Genomic DNA, 22,315 nt, shown 5'->3' on the forward strand with positions numbered 1-22,315 from the left:
CTGATCAAATGGAGTGCTGTCTTTGGTGAAGGCAGAGCAGCAATGCCCCACGGGGACAGGGTAAAGCCCCAGGTCTCTTAGACAGCATAGAATAGATAAAAATTTGGGAGAGGAGAGGCTCTAGCCACAGAATAAAGGTTTCAGAGAGAGGGAGGAGAGAGAAAGAGGGAGAGGGAGAGAGGGAGATAGAGAGAGAGAGAAAGGTGTCTAAAAGACATAGCTATTTTCTAATTGAGTTGCTTCCATTGATATCCACAATTTTTTGTTAAAATTGGCGTTCATTCCCAAAGCCATGTTTTAAAGAAATCTTCCGTTTTCTGCCAAGAAAACTATAGCTGACTTACTGATGTGGCTATATTTAGGTTCTCCTCCCTGGGGAGTTGAGAAGGGACCTCACACTCCGTTATAAGATCAAACTGACAAAACCCACGCAGTGAAATCTCTTTCTCGAATATGGTTGTAGAAAATCAGATCAACGCTTTTTAAAAAAAAAATTTAAACTCAGCTGTCAACAAGCAGCTTTGCTTGAGTTCCTAGGTGCCCTCAATCCTCCTTCCCCCAAATACAAGGAAGATGAACTGTGTATGTTTGGAGGGGGAGTCTCTCATGATGGTCTTTCTGAGTGAATTTTGCAGAGGACCTACTGGCTGCGCATGGCCACTGGGGATGGGGCTTCCTGAACCTCCCCTATTGGGAGGTTCCCATTTCTTCCACTTCCTTCCTTGTGGAAGGGCAGGCTTAGCACCTCTGCTTCAAGCAGGAGGATCCCATAGCAAATGTTTCCAGAATCGATCTCTCAGACTTAAAAACAACAAATGAACAAAAAATCTCCAACACATTTGCCCAGGAGCTCGTGGCTCATGCCTATAATCCTAGCTACTCAGGAAGCTGAGGTCTGAGGATCACAGTTCAAAGCCAACCCAAGCAGGGAAACCCAAGCGACTCTTTAATTAACCACCAAAACACTGAAGTAGAAGCTGTGGCTCAAGTGGTATAGCACTAGCCTTGAATGCTCAGGGACAATGCCTAGCCCCGCGGTCAAGCCCCAGTACTGACACAAAACCAAACAAAACAAATCACATTCATTTCCCTTCTGTCATTTGAAGACAGTGTTTTGGGCAAAGAATCCCAGGCTAGGCCACGTTTCCTTGGAACTTAGCAGTTGACAGGCTCCGAGGCCACACTGTGGTGGCTCAGATTAATCACGTGTGACTGTGTACTTGAGCTCTTCTCTCCCCACCTACCTGATGTGATCTTCACTTTCAGCCACTTTTTCAGGCACTCTTGGTGAACGAACTGTAGGCTTCCCACACAGCCGCAGGGCTCCAGGAGCGGGTTGGTGGGGGAACCCCCGGCTATCTGACAGATGCGACATAAGTCTCCTTCCTCCTCAGAGGTCCTCCTCCAGGAGACTAAAGGGAAAACAAGCCCTGGTGACCAGGAGTCTCCACATTTGAAGTTTCCACAGAATGTCAGTTCTCAGGGTGCTCATGGGAAAAGGAAGGAAAAAGGAAATTTTCTCCTCTCTCACTATGGGCCTGCCCAAGATGACTTCTGGGATCTACCCACTGTCTCTCTGATCCTCCCCTTCCTCCCCCCCTTCCCCCCCCCCCCCTCCCCCCCCCCCCCCCCCCCCCCCCCCCCCGCGCCAGGTCCTGGGGCTTGAACTCAGGGCCTGGGCACTGTCCTTGGGCTTCTTTTGCTCAAAGCTAGCACTCTACCACTAAGCCACATTCCCAGCCCCCAGGTTCTTTTTTAAAATTATTATTTAAATTATTATTATTAAGGGATGTACAGAGGAGTTACCACCATTTCATAAGTCAAGTAATGAGTACAATGGGCTCTACTGTAATCACTGATACATGTGAGCTCTCTGGACCAAAACCACCACCACAAAGAAAGAAGGGAGCAAGAGGCATGTACTTAGATGAAGCATGCAGGAGTTCCTGGTTCAATTCCCAGTACTGCAGTGAGAACAGAGGTGAGGAGAAGTCTCCAGAAGAAACTGCTGGAAGGTCTGCTGTCACCACCTCACAGGATTTACCATCAGGGATCTGGGGTTTGAGGGCTGCCCTTTAAGTCATGTGACTTGGCTGCCTTTTAAATAATGTGACTTGGGACAAGTTTCTGGTGTCATCTGAGGATTTTGTTTTCTTATCTGCTTGCTTGCTTTCCAGGGTTGGAACAGCCCAGTGTCCTGACTATGGACTTGCTCTACAAACTGAAAAAATACATCCAGTTACAGCTAAGTTTTGCCTCCCAGAGACTACTCAATAGGTGCCAGTTTGAATAAATGATGAACCAACAAACCTGAACATGAGCAACAAGTGCTGCCTGCCATCCTGCATTCCAGAATGGGAGCTGCTGGAAGTTGATAAGGACAGAATGAATGAAAATGTAAGCAAAAATATGTGTGTCTAATAAATGGCAAGCGAAGGATAGCTGGATGATATTCATGTTAAGAGTGCTGAAAGAAGCTGACAGCGATTTTTCTTTTCTTTTGGAATTTTCATGGGTCTAGGGTTGTCTGTAAAAAGAAACTAGTTCATGACTACAATCACAGGGGAAGAAATGGACAATGTTTTGAATATTAAAAAAAAAAATCTCTGAGCTGGGGCACCAGTGGCTCCTGTAATCCTATTATTCAGGAGGCTGAGATCTGAGGATCGTGGTTCAAAGCCAGCCTGGGCAGGAAAGTCCGTGAGACTCTTTTCTCCAATTAACCACCAGAAAATCGGAAGTGGCTCTGTGGCTCAAGTTCTAGAGCACTAGCCTTGACCTGAAGAACTGAAGGACATTGCCCAGGCCCAGAGTTCAAGCCTGACAACTGACCAAAAAAAAAATACCCAAAAAAACCCCCCAAAACAAAAAAACAAACAACAACAAGAAAAAACCCAAAAACAAAGCAAAACAAAAAACTTTGTTTCTTTAGACATTGTCTTCTCCAAGAAAGGGAAATTCAGTGAAAAGGAACAGAATTTGCTGAGTGCCAGTGGCTCATGCCTATAATCCTACTATTCAAGGAGGCTGAGATCAGAGGATCTAGATTTGAAGCCAGTCAGGGAAAAAAAGTCGATGAGATTCTTATCTCTTATTAACCAGCAAAAACCCAGAAGTGGAGGTATGTTTTAAGTAGTAGAATGCCAGCATTGAGTAAAAAAAAACCGAGTGAGAAGTCCCCAGTACTGGCATTTTTGTTGTTGTTGTATTATATTTATTTATTTACTTTTGGTGATCCTGGGGTGCTCTACCACTTGAACCACAGCACCACTTTTGGCTTTTTCTGAGTAGTTTATTGGAGATAAGAGTCTCATGGACTTTCCTGCCTTGCTGGCTCCAAGCTGCAGTCCTCAGATTTTAGCCTCCTGAGCAGTTAGGATTACAGGTGTGAACCATCAGTGCTGGGCACCAAAATAAATAAATAATTGTGAGTCCAGTTGCCCTGAGAAAGAGAAGCAGCAGCGCCAGGATCTCCCTCCCAATCAACATGGAGAGTAGGGCTGTGAAACAGAGTTAGCTGTATAGCCCAAGCATTCAAACTCTGCTCACAGATACTCACTCAAAACTTTCCATTTGGGGGGGGGGAGGGGGGGAAGGATTGGGTGGGGGGGAGGGGGGAGGCTGGGAAGGGAGGTGAAGGGTAAACAAAGGAGGAGGCTGCAATGCTTGGTAAGAAATGTATGCATTATCCTGCCCGTGTAATTGTAACCCCTCTGTACAGTATGTTCTCAAATAAAATAAAATTAAAAAACAAAAACAAAAAAAACAAAAACCTTCCATTTAGGGAAAAGGATGGAGAGGAAGCAAGGCACACAGCTACCAGGGCATCTATGCTGGTGGCCTCTTTTCTCAGCCACCCTTTTCTTCCTTCATGAGACCACAGCCATCTTCTGTTACAGCCGTGGGGCCAGCAGCATAAAGAAGAGGGGACCAAGGGAGGGCTCTGCTGATGGTAGAGGAAGTGGATAGTTTATGGAATGCAGGAATCTTCTTGAGAAGATTCCAGAGGATTTAGTCTACTGTTTTGTAAAAGGAACAACCAGAGATAAAAGGATTTCTGGGGAATTAAAAAAAGATTTTTTTTTTTTTACAGGCATAGTAATACTAATAAATAAAATAGAATCCACGGCTAAAGAAAATTAGCCTTTTTGGGGGGGAGATAGTGCTGGGAATCAGTCATTAGTCTTAATGCAATAAATAAAAATAAAACTCCTATAGATACAAAAGAGCATGGGGCAAATCCAAATCATAGCAGAAGGTTTTAATACATCTTGGAAATTGATCAATTCAACAGGAAAGAATAAAGTAGGAAGCTTTTTAATAGCATTTTTTCCAAGCTGTATTATATATATATGTGGACAGACAATAAAAGAATAGAGACTATACAACTACTCTGTGCTATAACAGTTTTGTACATACTGGCAAGGTACTGGGGCACAAAAAACATAGACCACACTTTCTGAGATCACACTACAATTAAATGAGGAAGGACAATAACTTTTTTAAAGAGGATAATAAAGGGTGTTTTACTACATCAAACAGTAAACCTATAATAAGTAAAGTTGTACAGTGCACGCAGTATCAGGCAGATTAACCAAAGTGTTAATGATAATGTATACTGACTGGTAGGGACCTTAAATGCAAAAGAAGTCACAGACTGACAACTGGATAACTGTGAAGGAGGAGGAGGAAAAAGAAGGCAGAAAAAGACATTAGAACCCTATCTTATGCCATATAAATGGAATGGTAGCTAGACTTCAGTATAGCTCTACAGATGAGTGTTTACTGTATAGTAGGTACATTGGTTTAGGTAAATATTTTAGACCTCATTGAATTTTCACTGTTTTGGGGGGAAGAGAAGATATTGTTACTTCTCTTTTCTACATGGAAAAAAAAAATAGCTCCAGAAAATGAAGGAACATTTTCTCAAACCACAGAGAGCTAATAATTGGTAGAATCAGGAACTGAATCTAGAGCTGCACTACAACAAATGTATGTTTTTAAACCTCTTTGGTACATAAAATGAGAATATGAAAATTCCAGAAGGAAAATGGTTATGGACACTTGAGTGTTCATAAAATGGTGGTGAGAATAGAAAAGTGGAGGGCTTTCTTTTGTGGGGGGACCTTTACTTGGTTTCCCCCTACCATGGCTAGCACTCTACCACTTGAACCAAATTTCCAGTTCCTGCTTTTTGCTAGATCATTGAAGTTAAGAGTCTTGGGGATTTGTCTGCCCAGTCTTCTGACTGAACCTCATTTCTCAGATCTCAGGTGTGAGGTGCCAGTGCCCAGATCTAGACAAATTCCTTGAAGCACAATGAAACAATACACATTACAAACCTTATACCTTATGCCTTTCATCAGCAGTTACAAGGTTAGAACGTTATCCCTCAGTGGAGACTCAAATGACAGCACTCATATTCAATGTAAAATCTGTAGTCCTAGAAACTTTAGGTAATACTATAAGATTAAAACAAAAAATAGTGAGAGCTGGGAACATGGCTCAAGCAGTAGAGGGCTGACATAGGAAGCGTGAGGCCTTGAGTTAAAAAAATGTAGCCTTGCTGTGACTCAAGTGGCAGAGCACTAGCCTTGAGCTGAATTGCTGAGGGACAGTGCCCAGGCCCAGAGTTCAGGCCCCACGACCGGACCCAAACAACAACAACAACAACAACAGCAATAACAACAAAATGTAGCCTTGTAATTGTGACCCCTCTGTACGGTATTTTCACAGTAAAAAAAAAAAAGTAGCCAAAAATAGGGTTTTGGAGGAAAAGAAATTATTATTCACTGTGGAAATCATTTATATAGGAAACAACCACAGACAAGATATTATAAACAATTAAATTCAGCAAAATACAGAGAAAACACGCAATAGAATATCTGTTCACTAATCACAAATAGTTAAAACTCAGAACTTAAAATGTTGTTTCAAGCACCCAGGAGGCAAATGCAGGAGGATCATGAGTTCTAGGATCAGCCTGGGATTTTGTGGCGAGACTGACTAAAACAAACCCCAACAACAACAAAGAAAAAGAAAAGAAAAGAAAAGAAAAGAAGGAAAGAAGGAATGAAGGAAACAAAAAACTGGAATTATAGCTACTCAGGTAGAACTACTCATCTGAGCCTTAGTCTAGCAAGTGTGAGACCCTGAGTTTGAATCTTGGTGCCATACTAAAATTTGCATCCACATGCAAAAATGAAAGACTGAAAACATTTTTTTTCCCAGCAACATTTATCTCTGAATGGAACGTTAAAGGTGTCTTTCTTTTTTTTGGGGGGGGGGGGTCCGGTCGTGGGGCCTGAACTCTGGGCCTGGGCACTGTCCCTCAGCTCTTGAGCCACAGCACCACTTCTGGCTTTTTTCTTTTTGCTTATGTGGTGCTGAAGAATCGAACCCAGGGCCTCATGCATGCAAGGCAAGCGCTCTACCACTAAGCCACCTTCCCAGCCCAAAGGTGTCTTTCTTTCAAGTCTGTATTTTAAAATATTTCCTAAGTAGACATTTTTGAAATCATAAGAGTATAAGGTCCATTAAGAGTATAAGGTCCATAGAAACAACAGAGCATTTGATGAACATTAATAAAGCATTTGTTAAATAATTGTTTCAAGTAACCACATGCACGTGAAAAAAAAATTACTTTGAGCCCAAAGGTGTCACTTTGGTGATGGGAATCAGGACTTGTGACAAGTATGCCTGAAGTTATTTTTTGTGGCTCAAGTGGTATAGTGCTAGACTTGAACAAAAGACCTCAGGGACAGATCTAGGCCCTGAGCTTAGGACAGCGTGTGCGCGCACGCACGCGCACACACACAGAATATAAACTAGTTGCCTAGCTACTCAGAAGGCTGAGATCTGAGGACTGCAATTCAAAGTTGGCTGGAAAGCCAAATTCATAAGAGTTTTCTGCATTTAACCAGCAAAAAGCCAGAAGTGGAGGTGGGGCTCAAGTGGTAGAGCCCTAGCTTTGAGCAAAAGAAGCCAAACAAGAACACAAGGCCCTGAGTGGACTTTTTTTGTGTACTAGCACACACACACACAAACACACACACACACACACACACATACATACAATCTTAGAAGATTATATATATCACTGAATGAATTAAACTTTTCTGTTTACAGATGCGTAGCAATAGGATAACTAATGGCCCAAGTAAGCCATTCCAACATACCCAAAGAAGGCTTACATTTCAAGAATCAATTTTCAGATCAGTAAGCTAATATAAGGACACAGTAAACACCTACCATAAATGAAATGGTAGAATTTTGACATTGCTTAATGATGGCTTTGAAAACTGTACAATTTTGTAGCCATCAAATTCCCAAAGTCACATCAAGAGAAAAAGATCAAAGAAAAGGGCAATTGGAAAAGATCTTTTTTTTTCTTCCTCTCTGATGCATGAGAAAGAGCCCTTATAACGGAGGCAGTGGTTAACCTAGTGCAGCCCTTCAGCGATGTAGGTAACTATGGTAACTGTTTGGGAACAGTCTTTTACTTTGGAAGGTTCCAAATCTAAAATTGTTGGTAAGATTTGCGTTTAGTCCCATGAGGGAGAGCTGTGAACCTCAAGTGCTGTATGGTTCATTCTCTAGGGAGACAGCAACCTTTCCATAAAAATTCCTGGTTTCTAATTGCTGGAGAGAAGAGGTAGGATTGTGTAGCCCCCAGAAATCCTTATATCTGCAAGTTTTCCTTTGTTAAAGTTATGGTATAGAGGGGGGAAAAACCCACTTTAGGAATACTGAAGAAATTGAATAGGAAGGGGCTGGGAAGGTAGCTCAGTGGTAGAGCACTTGCCTCACATGCATGAGGCCCTGGGTTCGATTCATCAGCACCACATAAGCAGAAAAAAGCCGGAAGTGGTGCTGTGGCTTAAGTGGTAGCCTTGAGCTGAAAAGCTGAGGGACAGCGCCCAGGCCCAGAGTTCAGACCCCACGACTGGACCCAACAAAAAAAAAGAAATTGAGTAGAAATACTAAACTTTTCTCTGTACATATACATACACACACACACACGCACACACACACACACACACGTGTGTGTGTGTGTATCTGTGTGTGTGTGTGTGTGTGTGTGTGTGTGTGTTACTGGGGTTTGAACTCAGGACCAGGACCTTGGTTTTTCTGCTCAAGGCTGTTGTTCTACCACTTGCATCCTATCTTTCCCATCTGGCTTTTTGGTGGTTAATTGAAGATAAGTCTGATGGATTTTCCTGCCCAGACTGGCTTCAAACCTTGATCCTCTGATATCAGCCTCCTGAATATCTAGTATTACAGGCATGATTAACTGATGCCTGGCATACAAACACTCACACACATACACACTCACACACACACACACAAATGTAAAAGTAACAAGAGAGGGGCATTTTCCTCCAAACAATCAACATTAAAATGACAAGAAAGAGCCTATCTGTGATTTAAAATTCCCAGGACTTTCTAATGAAAGCAATGCTTATTTTAGCACTGGGAGGGAAGAAAAGGAAGATAATATGTGTATATTTTATACAGAGTTGTGAGCATTCCTCACCTTTCTTGCAATTTCTTGAGCTTCTCAGGGTCTGCCTTTGTCTCAGTCTCCCCCTTCTCATCTGTAAAGCCTGCGACTGCTATGTTGGCCTCACCATCGTTTTGACTTGTGAAATCAGACACTGCAAAGAAAGTAAAAGGTATAGCTTCTTGCAGGGACTCAGGCATGTGCAAGTGGCCTTGTAAGTCCATTCTTGATCGAGAAGGTCTGGGATTGTCCACTGAGGACAAACTGCCTTGAGGATTTAGTAATAACTCTTCTGCGTATAACGAAGCCCCCTGGGGTTGGCTTGTTAAAGTAATGTGCTCTGCTCCCCTGACATCAAATTCATGCGTCGTGTTTACCAGAAAAATATTGTGGTTTTCAGTGCTGGCAAATGGATTCCTACTTCTAATAGGGGACAGTGGTCGACGAGCGTTGAATCTTGAGTTTTCCTCTAGCTCTGAACCGTGAACTAAAATAGACGACACTGACACGTCTACTGACATGTCATCTATCAGAGCAGAGTGCATCAATGGCCCAGGAGTGGTATAGGAATTCATTGATGATGATCTTGGAGCTATGGGTCTACCGGAAAGCAAGCAGTCAAAAGAATTTCTGGAATCATTTAAATAGTCTTGCCAATCTCTTTCGTAGTCATGGACCCCAGGTGCTTCCACAGAGCCTCGATTGGGATATCGATCTTCAGCATTGAGTCCGTCTTCTTGACTGGGTTGGGATTCGGTCTTTTTCTCATTTTCACTGCCATCGCTGTCATTATCTGTGGTAGGCTCCTCATCAGACAGGCTGGAGTCTTGCTGCTTTGTCACTGGCCCCATTGTATTGTTTATTCTGAGTGAGCCAAGCTTGGGTTCCCTTCTTCTTAAAGAATTACCTCGACTATTATCAGCATTTTTGTCAAAATCATTATTTTGGACTCGGGTGGTTGATGTCCCGAGGAATGGATTTCTTTGCTGGTTGGAAGGAGAATGGGGTGAGTGCATACCAGCCATCAGAAGTTGTTCTTCCTCTTGGATTTCCTCTTCCGTGTCATCATCTTCCGGAACCATGTTTATTGAAAATGTAGAATAAAAGTCTTCATCTCGGAACCTAAATGGTGTCCCTCTTCTTGTTGCTCCCATGGTACTACTGGGTATGACAGGTGACCCCAAAGACTCATTCTTCATGCCTTGGAAGGGCTGACATAGGGATGAATGGGGCTCCTTTGGGGAAAGGGGACTGGGTTCTCCTTTCTTGGGCCTCTCTGGGGCTTTCTCTACCAGCCTCATCAGCGGTGGTGGTGTGGCTACGCTTTTTATCTCTCGACTTGGTCGCTTCAGCTTTGTCTCACCTGCAAACACTGGGCTTTCTGATTGAATTACTGGACCTGCATTGAGAAGAGACAAATTCATCATTCTGTTAAAAACAACAAAAACTGTGGCCTGGGTGCCAACGGCTCATGCCTGTAATCCTAGCTATTCAAGAAGTTCAAATCTGAGGATCATGGTTCCAAGCTAGCCTGGATAAAAAGTCTATGAGATAGATTCTTATCTCCTATTAAACTCCCCCCCCCCCCCAAAAAAAAAACAAAAAAAAAACAGAAAAGGAGCTATGGCTCAAGTGATAGAATGCTAGCTAGCCTTGAACAAAAAAGCTCAGGGATAGCACCCAGGCCTTGAGGTTAAGCTCCAGGGGACAGTGGTTTATGGGCTTCTATTTCCTGCTTCTAGGCTCTCCTTTGTGCTCAAAGGTGGCCCTGAGTGTTTGGAGTGACCCTGTGCATATGGATTAGTTCTGCAGAAGTTTTGGTGTTCCTGGGGTTTGAACCCAGGGCCTGTTGCCTGCTAAGCAAGGCGTTCTACCGCTTGAGCTACAATGCCAGCCTTCTGCACAAGCTTTGGGAAGATTGGTCTAGCTCCATACCCATGTCAAGACTGAGGGTAGATAAACCTCCTACTAAACACTGGTTTAATTCTGCATTTTTTGAAAAGGAAAAGCAGTTCTCTGGGAATGACTTCTGCAAAAATCACTGGTTCTTCCTTTCTCTTCCAAATTCCTCCTACATACATTTATGGCAGCTCTGCTTCACACACACAGCTTTATCCACACTAAAATACAATCTGCCTTGACAGATCGAGAGGAAGATTCTAGAAGCCCCATGCCCAGGTAGGTACATTGATGTTTATGGTCATACTATTTAGTACAAATAAAGCATTATTTAATATAAATAATACTTCTCAAGAAATGATTATCTTTTCTTTATCTTTGACCTTTAGTAAAGTTGTAAACTGCTGGCAGTCACAAAATCCCTCCTTTCCTGATCTAAGTTATGACATGTGAAGGTAAAGGGACCACTAAGTGTGAGTTACTATTAATGCGATTAGTTATTCAAACTTGTCTCATGGTGCTGGGTGCTGGTAGCTCCCACCTGTAAATCTAGCTACCCAGGAAGCTGAGATGTGAGGATTGAAGTTTGAAGTCAGTCCAGGCAGACAAATCCAAGACACTCTTATCTCCAATTAACCAGCAAAAAAGCCAGAATCAGAGGCTCAGGGGGTAGCATGCCAGCCTTGAGTGAAAGCAAAAACAACAAAACAAAAATGAAGCCAGTGCACAAGGCCCTGAATTCAAGCCTCAGTACAAACCAAACCAAACAAAAAACTTGCCGTATATAAGCAATGAGTAAGTGCTACTTAACTGAATGCTTACGCCGAGCAAACCAGTTGTGTCATGCACACACAGCCCTATGAAATAGGTGCCAAAATCATACCACATTATAAATGGGGTCACCTCAAGGCTTAGGGATGGCACATAACATCCAGAATGCTATTTCTAGTATGTGATGGGATGAACATTTGAACCTTAGCCTGCTTAATGCTAGGGTTTGTGTTTTTAACCACTACCCTGAGTTTTCCCTTAAGAAATTGGCAAGACTTCCAATTTCCCTGTGAAGGACAGAGTCCATGGAATCCATCCTGTGTGTGTGTGTGTGTGTGTGTGTGTGTGTGTGTGTGTGTGGTTGGGGCTTTTTCCCACTGACAACATGGGCACAGGAAACACTGAAAGTGCTTTTCTTAATTCCTCTTCTCTTTCTTCTTGCCTACCATGGGCTACCCTGCCATGCTCTTCTCTCTGCTCCCCTTGGCATCTGATGAGGCTCTGTTGTCCTTATCGCTTAATTTCTGCAGCAGTTTGCCTGTCTAGTGGACCGGACGCGACCGGCCCGGCAGGTTGTTGATAACAGCTCTGCTCAGGGAAATGCAAATCTTCCGAGCAGCGGGCTTAGCCAAGGCCAAGTCAATACTGACTCACTTTAATTGAGGTGCCTCACAGGGGAGCCCTGGCTCCACTCTCTAATGTCCTAATACTCTGTAAGCTTCTTTTATTGTTAACGGTGTGGGACACTCAGTGACACAGTGTGAATCTTTACTCATCAGCTCTTCCAGAAATCAGTTAGAGTCTCCTGCCAGGCCCCCTCATGGGTTTATAAACCCCAGTGAGCGATGTGTCAACAATTCAAGGATGCATTGAACAGCTGGTTCTATAGGAATAGGAGTAGAGCTAGGGTGCCTGCCCCACTGGGCTGGATCATGTGTTTGGGAAACTGAAGAGTCTATGAAACCAACTGTATTCTGACTTTTTTTTTTTTTTAAAGAGTGACACAGGGGAGTCAAAGAATGCACCTCTGGTTGGTGACTTCTTGTTTTGAATTTAACTAATTGGCTAGGTGCTTGTGGCTCATATTTGTAATCCTAGCTATCTATGTAGGAGGATGAGATCTGAGGATCGTGGTTCAAGGCTAGCCTGGGCAGGAAAATCTGTGAGACTTTTATCTCCAATTAACCACCCAAAAAGCCAGAAGTGGAGCTATGGCTCAAGTCGGTAGAGTACCTGCCTTGAACCAAAAAGTTAAGAGACAGTACTCAGGCCCTGAGTCCAAGCCCCAGTACTGGTGTGTGTGTGTGTGTGTGTGTGTGTGTGTGTGTGTGTACGTGCATACACATGTGCAGGTACAGGTGCAGGTGCACCTACAAACATACACACACACACACACACACACACACACATTAAGCTAGTGGCTGATCAATCTAAGTCCTTTGGAGAGGGGGGAGGGTTCTGATGCTCCGTGAGAGGACCCGGACCTCCTACCTCAAATTTAGCTCAGGTTTCTGACCCGGAAAGGGAGATACTCTTAACAGGCAAAAAGAAATCAGCTGGATGGCTTCTGAAAAACAGAACTGGAAATGAGCTTCATGGAGGCTACTGAGCTACCACACTAGGCTCTGGGTCTGGAAAGAAGGCCCAGTTATGTGCTGGGCTGAGATTCTGTGGCTTCCTGAAACACGCCAGGGACTGTGTCTTCACCCTGCCTTGTCATACTGCCTTCTTCTTTAAACATTTAATCAGAGATTCCCTGGAGAGGGGGAGGGGGAAAGAAAGAGAGAGAGAGAGGGAGAGAGAGAGAGAGAGAGAGAATGTGCGTGCAAGTACACACACTTATGTATCTTTCCAATAAAGGTGGCAGACGGTGCCATTCTATATTTATGCTATTTTAACCCCATTTTTTTTTGTGCATGTGTATGTGTCTATATCAAAGTGGGAGTGGATTCCAGTAGCTCTGGGCTGGGAATAAACACTCTGATTGCTATGCCAGGGATGAGCTATTCATAGCCCAGGCCCTGCAGATGCTGAGGCTTCTCTGAGGCCCAGCCTGGCCTCCAGCTGTGGATGGAGTGCCTGCCACCTGCAGGAGGTCTAGGCACACTGAAATGAGACTGGAACAAGTATCTGTCCATGCTAAAGTCAGGGCCTTTGGTCTGGGCTGCCTCATGTGCTTGACCAGTAGTGTCCTACATTCTAGCAGCCATTGCTGGTTGTTTTTTTTTTAACTTTTTTCTTCTGTGAATAGAAATAGTCTATGACTATTGGAGAAAAATTAGAATACAGAGGGGGATTAAAATAATCCATGTCTTCTCATAATCCAAAAGTCAGAATAGCTGATGTTTGTGTTGTGGACTTTAGGGGTGAGCTGCAGACCCAGACCAATGAGTCATATGTCAGCATTTGAATAATAAGTTCAATGCCTTTAAGTGGAAACATGTATGTTGTGGTTTAATACCGGCCTCACAATTCCTGCTATGCCTCTGTTACCAGACCTACTTGGCTCCCTGCAGCCATTTGAATTTTTACAACCCAGGGCTCCCTTATCTAGAGGCCGTTTTTTTTACTTGTTTTTCACTGTTACTGTTGTCGTGCGTTTTGGGGCTTGGGCTATTGTTTCTTAGCTTTCTCTGCTCAAGGCTGTAGCTCTATCACCTGAGACATGGCTCCACTTCTGGATTTGTGCGTGCGTGCTTGCGTGCGTGTGTGTGTGCGTGTGTGCGTGCGTGTGTGTATGTGTGTGTGTGGTGGTGGTTGTTATTAACTGGAGGTAAGAGTGTCCAATGTCATAGAATTCCTTGCCTGGGCTGGCTTTGAACCGTAATCTTCAGATCTCAGCATCTGAGTCTAGGAATACAGGCATGAGCCATGAGCACTTGGTTAGAGGCCTTAAAAGAAAAAGAAAAATTGCAGCATTTCTATGCATACAACTGCATGCTCTGCTCCCCTTTCTTAAAAATTTCACTGCTGTTAATTAAGAACTTATAGAAATTAAAGTATAAAGGTATCCTATATAAACATACCAGGATTTGCTTGCCCTGAGACTTTTCTTTTTTGGCATGGGGGATCACATTGCAATGAATGTCCTTGCTCACACATCTTTGATGACTTGTCTTCTGAGAATGGATTCATGGGGGTGGATTGCCAAGTTAATAGGTATGAACTTTCTAGAAGCTTTTGACATATGGTGCCAAATTCCTTCTTTGCACCAAATTGCCCTCGAGGTAGGATATGAAAGCAATGCTGCTACCCTGTGTAGCCCACAGCTCGTGACAGCAGGAAGTGCTAGTGGTTAGCTTCGCTACCAGTATTAAATATGATGTTAGAAACCTTAGCCAATTTGATAAGCTGAAATGAGCTCATGTGAAATTAGCTCATGTGTAAATTTACATTCATGATCTATGAGGCTGAACTTTAAAAATGTTTATTAGCTACCTATAATTTTTTTCTGTGAAATTTTTATTTTCCTACACTGTTTTTCTATGAGCTATCTGTGGTGTGTGTGTGTGTAATACAAAATTAATTTGCAAGAGGTTTCTGTATATCATCTTAGTCCCATTTGCTCCAAATCTCTGATACAGTTCCTATAACTGCTTCAGACTCCAGTTTATAACCCATATTACAATGTGAGAAAAAAGAGCTAAAAAGGGAGGGCATGACTGGGGGAAGAGGAGGAGGGCAGAGGATAGCAGAACATGGGACATGTTCCTAGTGGGTCACAGGACAATGGACCACGTGACCTGGGTATAGCTGGAAGGTTGTATAAGCTCCATGGGCTCATAAATATTGCATGGACAATGCACCTCGCCTTTATTTATTTATTTTGTGCCAGTACCGGGGCTTGAACTCAGGACCTTGCATTCCTCCTGGGCTTTTTCCACTCCAAGGTTGGTGCGTCAACCACTTGAACCACACCTCCATTTCTGGCTTTTAGCTGGTTAGTTGGATTTGGCTGCCAGGACTGGCTTTGAACTGTGACCCTCAGATCTCAGTCTCTTGATTAGCTAGGATTTACAAGTATGAGTCACGGGTGCCTGGCCTCACCTTTTAAATAGTATCTGAGAGTTCATTGATGTCAGTTGGGGAGGCAACATGGAGAAACTATCAAAATAGTTCAGTGCCCTTTTATGTGGACCTACTATGTGCTGGTCTGTATATTATTTCACTTAAGTTAGCTTTAACATGCAGCAGGTTAGATGTCATCATCCTTTATTTTAAAGTAAGGGAGCTGGAGTCCTTATGGAGAAGGGGGGAAAGTTGTAGAAGTAAGGTCTGCCCTGAGCCTCATGCCCTTTCCTCCAGGAAGCATGCCGTCACAGGGCATCCTGAGGACACGCGGTTGCTAACAGGTTCATGTGGGCTCTTAATCCTAAGCCATCCAAATACTCCCACGTTTTCCTACCGGTGTCCACCAGAGTATCAGTCACATTTGGTAGCAACAAAGGCTGAAGCTGGGTCACTTGGCTAAAGGGCAAGGCTGACTGTGATGTGTCACTTTCCTTGAGTCCTGAGAGGACTCCCGAGGTTCTGCTCTCCTTCTCTTCCTGCCACCACAGGAGAGGGTGACAGGGTCAGCAGAGCTGTATGACGTGGGCTTCCAGGTGCATGCTCAGGACTGAAACGGGGAAAGGAGGAGGCTCCACCAAAGCCAGTGCTTTGAAATAGAGCAGCTCTTCATTTTGATGTTATTTCTTAACACATTTAAAGATCTTGCTGGTGTGATTGTCCTGGATCACAGGGCAGAAGAGCTCTGTGGGGAGTTGAGCAGTTTGCCACCCACATTCCTCCATCCTCCTCTCCCGGCAGGTGATCAGGGACTGCAGCCAGGTGGGACCTCCCCAGAGCTGCAGGCTGCTTCTCCTCCCACTGAGTCCATGCAAAACCATTCAGAGCCATGCTCATGGGTGGTAATGCAAGAGAAAGACAAAAGATCTGCTCCCCTCATCCCCTTTCCCACCAAGCCTCTGTTGGAGAAAATTAAAACCAACAGTCCGCCTTGAAAATCTTCTGTGTGTTCTGGTTTAAGATAATTCTCCATCACATAAAAGTATAACCATCTAAAAATCAGAAAGAATTCACGAGGTAACAAGTCAGCCTCTCCCCACCCCCTGTCTCTGAGGAAAACGTAACCATAGTTCTTACCTGCTCCCAGGAGAGCTGGCACCTTTGTCGGCAGCTGCAATTTCTGTCTGCTTCTCTCCCCAGATGGTCTTGGGCTGTACATTTCTGGGCTGACTGTCAGTCTCCCCAGATTTGGTCTCCTCTTCCTTGATAAAATCTTTGGTGTCTGTGTCACTGAAAGGTGCAAATGCTTTCAATAACTAATTAAAAAAAATAGGAAAACACTTCTGTATAAAAGGATGCTTTAAAGGCTTAGCTTGGGGAAAGAGAAGGAATTAAGACAATAGACCCACGAGGTCAGAGAAGAGGTGGATTTGAAAACTGGTTATGCTTTCTTGTAACCAAGTGAGTGTGGAAAATGGCTTTGCCTCTCCAAGCCTCATTTTCCTCATTTATTACATGGAACTAATACTACTATCTATCAGATGATTTTTCACCATAAATAGCACTATGCAGCAGATATAAGGGTCTTTTACTAAAAAGTATCTTGCTTCCAAGGTCAAGAAGGCTCTTGGAGCTGGGTGCTGGTGGCTCATATCTGTAATTCTAGCTACTCGGGAGGCTGAGATCTGAAAATCCTGGTTTGAAGCAGCCTGGGCAAGACAAATCAGAGACACACATCTTGACCCAGAATCCAGAAATGGAGGTATGACTCAAGTGGTACAGTGCCAGCCAAGAATGAAAGAACTAAGGTAGAGCATGAGGCCTGAGTTCAAGCCCTATTACTGGCAAAAAAAAAAAAAGAAGAAAAGAAAAAAGAAAGAAGAAAAAGAAAAGGCAGCTCTGGGGACACACAATGATTCAGCTATTGGAGAAGTCACCCAGGTTTGAAATGACATATTTTGTATCAACATATTTATGTCCTCAGGTTGTTAATTAGTGACAAGTATGATGTTACAGGAAGGTGCCAAGCATCTGGGACCATGCGCCTTTTCTTTTCTCTTGCATATTTGTTGCCCACCACTGTGGAAGACAGTAGCTGGAGTATCATGGACTGAACCCCAGTTCATACCTCCTCAAAACTCACATTTAGAGCTCGGTCTGAATGACATCAAGTTTTGTCTTCATGTGTGTTTAGTGCCAGTGCCTATGAAGGTGGGGGTAAAGCATTTTCCATGCATCTTGACAAGTTGTTGGGTTCACAAGGCAGCTAAATCGTCAACATCTGCACGAAATCCCCCGAGAGAATTTTCTTGGCTCATCCCCTTTTAGAAAGCTTAGAAGTTTCACAAATAGACATAGCCAACAGGCAGCATGGGGATAGAGCTGGGTCGGCCCCCTGGCTGCTGTGTGTGTGTGTGTGTGTGTGTGTGTGTGTACACAGCTTTTCTTGGCATGTAGGGGACAACAGTATTTATATTCCTGAGTGTAGGTTGTGGTTGCATGAATACTTTCCATCCAGTCTTGGGAAAAGGATGAAAGTCCTCTTTGGCAACCTATGAAGCTTAGTTTAATCCAGTGACTAGGCTTGCTTACTCCTGACGGACCCTGGGCAGGGTGGAGTGAGTGTGTGTGTGTGTGTGTGTTGGGGTGGGGGAGCAGCAGAGGATTCTGTGCTTCAAGACAGGGCAGTGCACTCCACAGGCAACTTACTAGAAGAGGAGAACCCCTAGTGGTGTTGGGTCAGCTTAGGACAACTTGTTAGAGCCTAGGGAGGTTGTGGGTATAGCCAGAGAGAGGAAGGCAGAGAGAAAATTCTGTGGGAACTCAGTATCTATTCTTTGGAATACACAAGGTGAGATGTGATTTCACTTTTTAAGAGTGAAAGAAAGGAGGAGAATGAGAGAGGAGGGAGGAGATGAGAGAGAGAGAGAGAGAGAGAGAGAGAGAGAGAGAGAGGGAGGAAGGGAGGGAGAGAGATCAGGGATCTGCCACCGTGGACAGGAGGGATAACATTTTCTCAGCATAAACATTGTGTTCCTTGAAGCTAGAAGTTTCTCCTGTATCACCAAGGTCTCATCTGTTAGCTCTTAGAAACAACTGCTTTCCACTGCCCAGCTGACAAGAGGAGGGAGCCAGGAGCAGGGTTAGGTCTCAGGCTGAATCCAGTAAGTTAGAACCTGGCCCAAAGATTCTAACTTAGTTTACTTTGATTCCCAGAAATGATCTGAGAAGATTATTCAAATTCCTTCCACACTCTCATTTGTAGAACTTCACATTGCCACAGTTCCCCCCCCCACCCATCTTACTCCAACTCCATGCACACACCCATAGGGTGGGTTACCTTCCTCCCTAGGGCTTGTCTTCCCCACACCACAGCAGCCAGCAGGCCCTACAAGGTCTGATTTTATGTTCGCTAAGTCTGCTTTAACTCTATCTTTTCCAGAACCCTTACTTTCAGCGTTTTGTTTGCATTTAAATATTAAAACATCACCTATTGAATAAGTAGACCGGAAGCTCCTTGAGGCCAAATATCACCTCTTAGCCAGCCTGTATCTGGCCTCACATTGTTAGACAAGGCTAATGATATTTGTTTAATAGGGTTCAAGAAGATACATTACTCTCAAGCCATGAGAGAACTTCAAAAGTAGAACAAAACCTTTGTTAAACAAAATACCCAAGGTGACTTCAAAGGTTATTTTTGTGGTTGTGTTAAAAAAAACTTTTTCTTCATGGAAAGCATCAGATTTCTTAATGATTTTCCAAAATTAAAGTAACAAAGCTGAACTCCTTAGAGGGCTCTACCAGGTCTAGAGGTAGAAATGTCATCGTTAGCAGAGTCAGGACTTCCTGACTTTTCACAGTGCATATCTCAGTTTTTGTAGCTGTAAAATGGGTCTACTCCTACTATGTTACTATAAAATACAGCAACAACAAACATCAATGGTCTAATTCAACTGTCTCAAGTAACCGCTAAAAATGGCAGATGCTTCTTCTGTTATAAAGGATACTAGTAGGGCACTGGTGGCTTATACCTGTAATTCTAGCTACTTAGGAGGCTGAGATCTAAGGATCCTGGCTTAAAGCCAGCCTGGGCAGGCAAGTCTGTGAGACTTTTATCTCCAGTCAACCAACAGAAAACAAAGTGGAGCTATGGTTCAAAAGTGGTAGAGTGCTAGCTTTGAGCAAAAGCAGCTCAGGGACAGTGCCCAGGCCCTGAGTTCAAGAATCTGAATACCACCAGCAATGGGAGGTCTGTCACCACCCCCAGCAGAGGAGGTGAATTTAACCAGAGACTCAGTTAGGCCGCCTTCCCAGGTTGACAATAATTTATTCTGCAGCCTTCATTCCCATAAGTTTTTGTTGATTCTCTCCCCCAAGTCTTCTTTGATAAAATCCAAAAGGCAAATAGCAACTCTTTTTCTAATAATTTGTTCAACAAATACCTGTGTGCCTTTGCTATGCAATAATTTGAGGGTTTGCAAGATGAGTAAGACATTTTGGTCACGACCTTAAAGATTATGAACTAATTTGGTTGTGCTGGAGGACTTCTTCACTTTGTTATGTTTTCGGTTTGTTCTTTGTTCTCCATTTTCCCTTTACAGGTCACAAAGAATGACCATGATGACATAGTTTGTGTACAGGAATTTAAGAGCTGCAGATACCACGTTTCTAATCACCATATCTGCGTGAACAGTGAATCAAATGTCAGAACTTTGGAGCCATTCTAAGATAGGACCTTACCATGGCACAGTGCATGAATCTTGTGGGAAATCGAAGTTATCTGTACTGGGAAATGAAATATGAGGGTTTATGTTCACAGCTTCACTGCTAGGTAACTCACTATCCTATTTGTCAGTAGATGTGGAGATGTCTGTGATTGGCTCTGAATAACCCATATCCCCTTCCTGTATCTGAGCAAGGTGACACATCAGGAACTAAGAAACTAAACAGCTGTTTTGATTTAAAAAAAGACATGTGCCTCAGTTCTCTTGATAATGTTGGGAAACAATGATTGCTAAGAGAATAGTTCTTTATTTGGCCAGGAAAGTGGAGGTGGGGGAGGAAAGGTAGAAGTCCCATATTTATACAAGGCCCTGACAACTCAGAACCAAGTCTATTCAATTGTTCACATTTGTTATACATAGATGCAGTTCTTGAAAATAAAATGAGAAAAGCAAGAAAAGGAGGAAAGTACAATTCCTGAGCCTTTACCCTCTCTGTCCTCTTGGACTGGGTTCCTTGGCTCCTGGGAGGGGCTGAGATTCTGTCTGAGGAGATGCTTGTTTGGAAAGCTCACTGCTCTTTTTGGATGGTGGGAAAAATTACAGCTTAATTGCAAGAGCCACTGTTGCCTTGGTGTAATAGGCAGCTTTCTGTACAGTCACAAATAATAGGTCACGTCTATTTTCTATTTGAGCATGCTAGAAATGTGTGGTGTCACACATCCCCAGAGGAGATCTTAATTAAAGTTTAATTATGGGCCATAAATAGGTTTTATTTTGGAACTCAGGAGCTGGGATTTTTTGGTGTTAGGAAATGCAAATGCCTAATAAGTAGGCAGGAAAGGGAACATAAACATCAACTGAGCCCTTTCATTTGTCTCTCCTTGGGATGGCTCTGGATGGCTATGTACTTTTAGAGTCACCTGCTCTACACACACAAACATTGCGTGCCACCCTCCACACACAAACATTAGCTTTCTGGTGGTGATGTTCCAAAGAGTGTCAGACACAGGAGGTAAGAAATCAAAGGAGTCTGTGGAGACAATGGGATTTTATTGTTTGTTCATTCCTTTGGCACTACAAGAAGCTGAACTTAAGGGAGGTGGCAGCGCTGTCCCGTCTTCCTGTTCCCCGCACACCACACCTCCTGGTATGAATTCCTGGCCCCCTCTCCTGTCCACTTGCCTTCTGGAAGCCTCTGTGCTGTGTGCCTTGCTGGGGATGACTTACCACATGAGGTAAATTTTACTGGGCCTTCTGGGGCCAGGCAGGCACAGCACAGGGGTCTCAGATGGATTTGGGCAAGAGACAGGAAAGTAGCAGAGGGCTGCTGGTGACCCCTTTAGGGGACCTGGAGTGGTGGAGGGAGTGGAAGTGGTAGGTCTTGGAAAGCTGGGAAAGATGACAGGCGGGAGGGAAGTAGAAGGGCCCTGAGCCGCTGGAGGGGAAGGTGGCACTAGAGGTAGGAGCAGGCAGCAGTAATTCGTATTGGGCTTCAGGACAGGGGAGAAAGCGAACACAGAACAGTAAGGGGTATATTCAACACAGAACAGGGGGTGCTCGCTGCTGTCACCTGCACAAAAGAAAAAGAGCAATCAGGTTGCAGCACTCACAGGGGAAAGGACATTAAAAAAAATAAAGGCTATGAACGAATCAAAACCGGAAAAATTGTTCTTTAGGGGTGGGAAGAGTGGGGACACCAGGTGTTCTAGGACACCTTGTTTAAGCTTTGAATCACGGAGAAGGGCATCATGGGCAATGGCATGGCTTTGGACTCCTTTCCCAGGAAGACAGTCTCTGGTTTGCCCTGGCAGATGTAGGGAAGTTCATCCCCCAGCAAGTTCCCAAGAACATCCTGAGGTGGCTGTGGGGAAGGTTCCATCTTTTCTCATCTCCCACAGCCAGGGAAACGAGTTGCTCTGGCGGCAGCAGATGGCAGCCTGCGGGGTCTCCCTTCCGGCAGGCTCTCCCCCCACATCTTCCAGCTGCCCCCAGTAGGAGATTGTGGGTCATGCCCCTAATCTAGCCTTTTTTGTTGTTGTTATGGAAGGGAAGATTGGGAGAGAGAGAAAAGAAAAAAAAAAGCAGAGAGAGCCTGGTGGGATTGTGGAAAGAGGAGGAACCAAGGTGGGAAAGACAGGTGGACAAGAAGGGTATCCAAGGGAAATGAATCATGTATTCACTAAGCCAACCTCACTAGAGACTAGAGGCAGAGTACAGGCCTCTGTGGAGTCAGGATTCAGAGCTACTCAACTCGTACCTGCCACTAACCAAATGGGGCACCTTGAGTCAATGGCCTACCTTCTTAGAACCTGTTTCCTCGTCTGCAAAATGAGACAGGTGTTTTCTCTAGCATGCATGAACATCCCCTGGCAATGACACAATGATACAACCTCAGCCCACCTAAATCAGA

The 22,315-nt window shown here is 44.0% G+C and overlaps 1 protein-coding gene across 1 annotated transcript in view; it reads right to left on the bottom strand.

Annotated features, from left to right (window-relative positions):
• Marchf10 (membrane associated ring-CH-type finger 10) overlaps positions 1–22,315 on the bottom strand; it is an 84,660-nt gene that overhangs the window by 22,430 nt on the left and 39,915 nt on the right. Inside the window, 4 exon segments of the mRNA XM_042673982.1 lie at positions 1,245–1,396; positions 1,398–1,412; positions 8,537–9,902; positions 16,319–16,471. Of these exon segments, the coding sequence (XP_042529916.1) occupies positions 1,245–1,396; positions 1,398–1,412; positions 8,537–9,902; positions 16,319–16,471 (1,686 nt within the window).

Source organism: Dipodomys spectabilis, unplaced genomic scaffold (genome assembly GCF_019054845.1).
Source record: "Dipodomys spectabilis isolate Male_0828 unplaced genomic scaffold, ASM1905484v1 ptg000018l, whole genome shotgun sequence".
In the NCBI taxonomy this organism is placed as follows: domain Eukaryota; kingdom Metazoa; phylum Chordata; class Mammalia; order Rodentia; family Heteromyidae; genus Dipodomys; species Dipodomys spectabilis.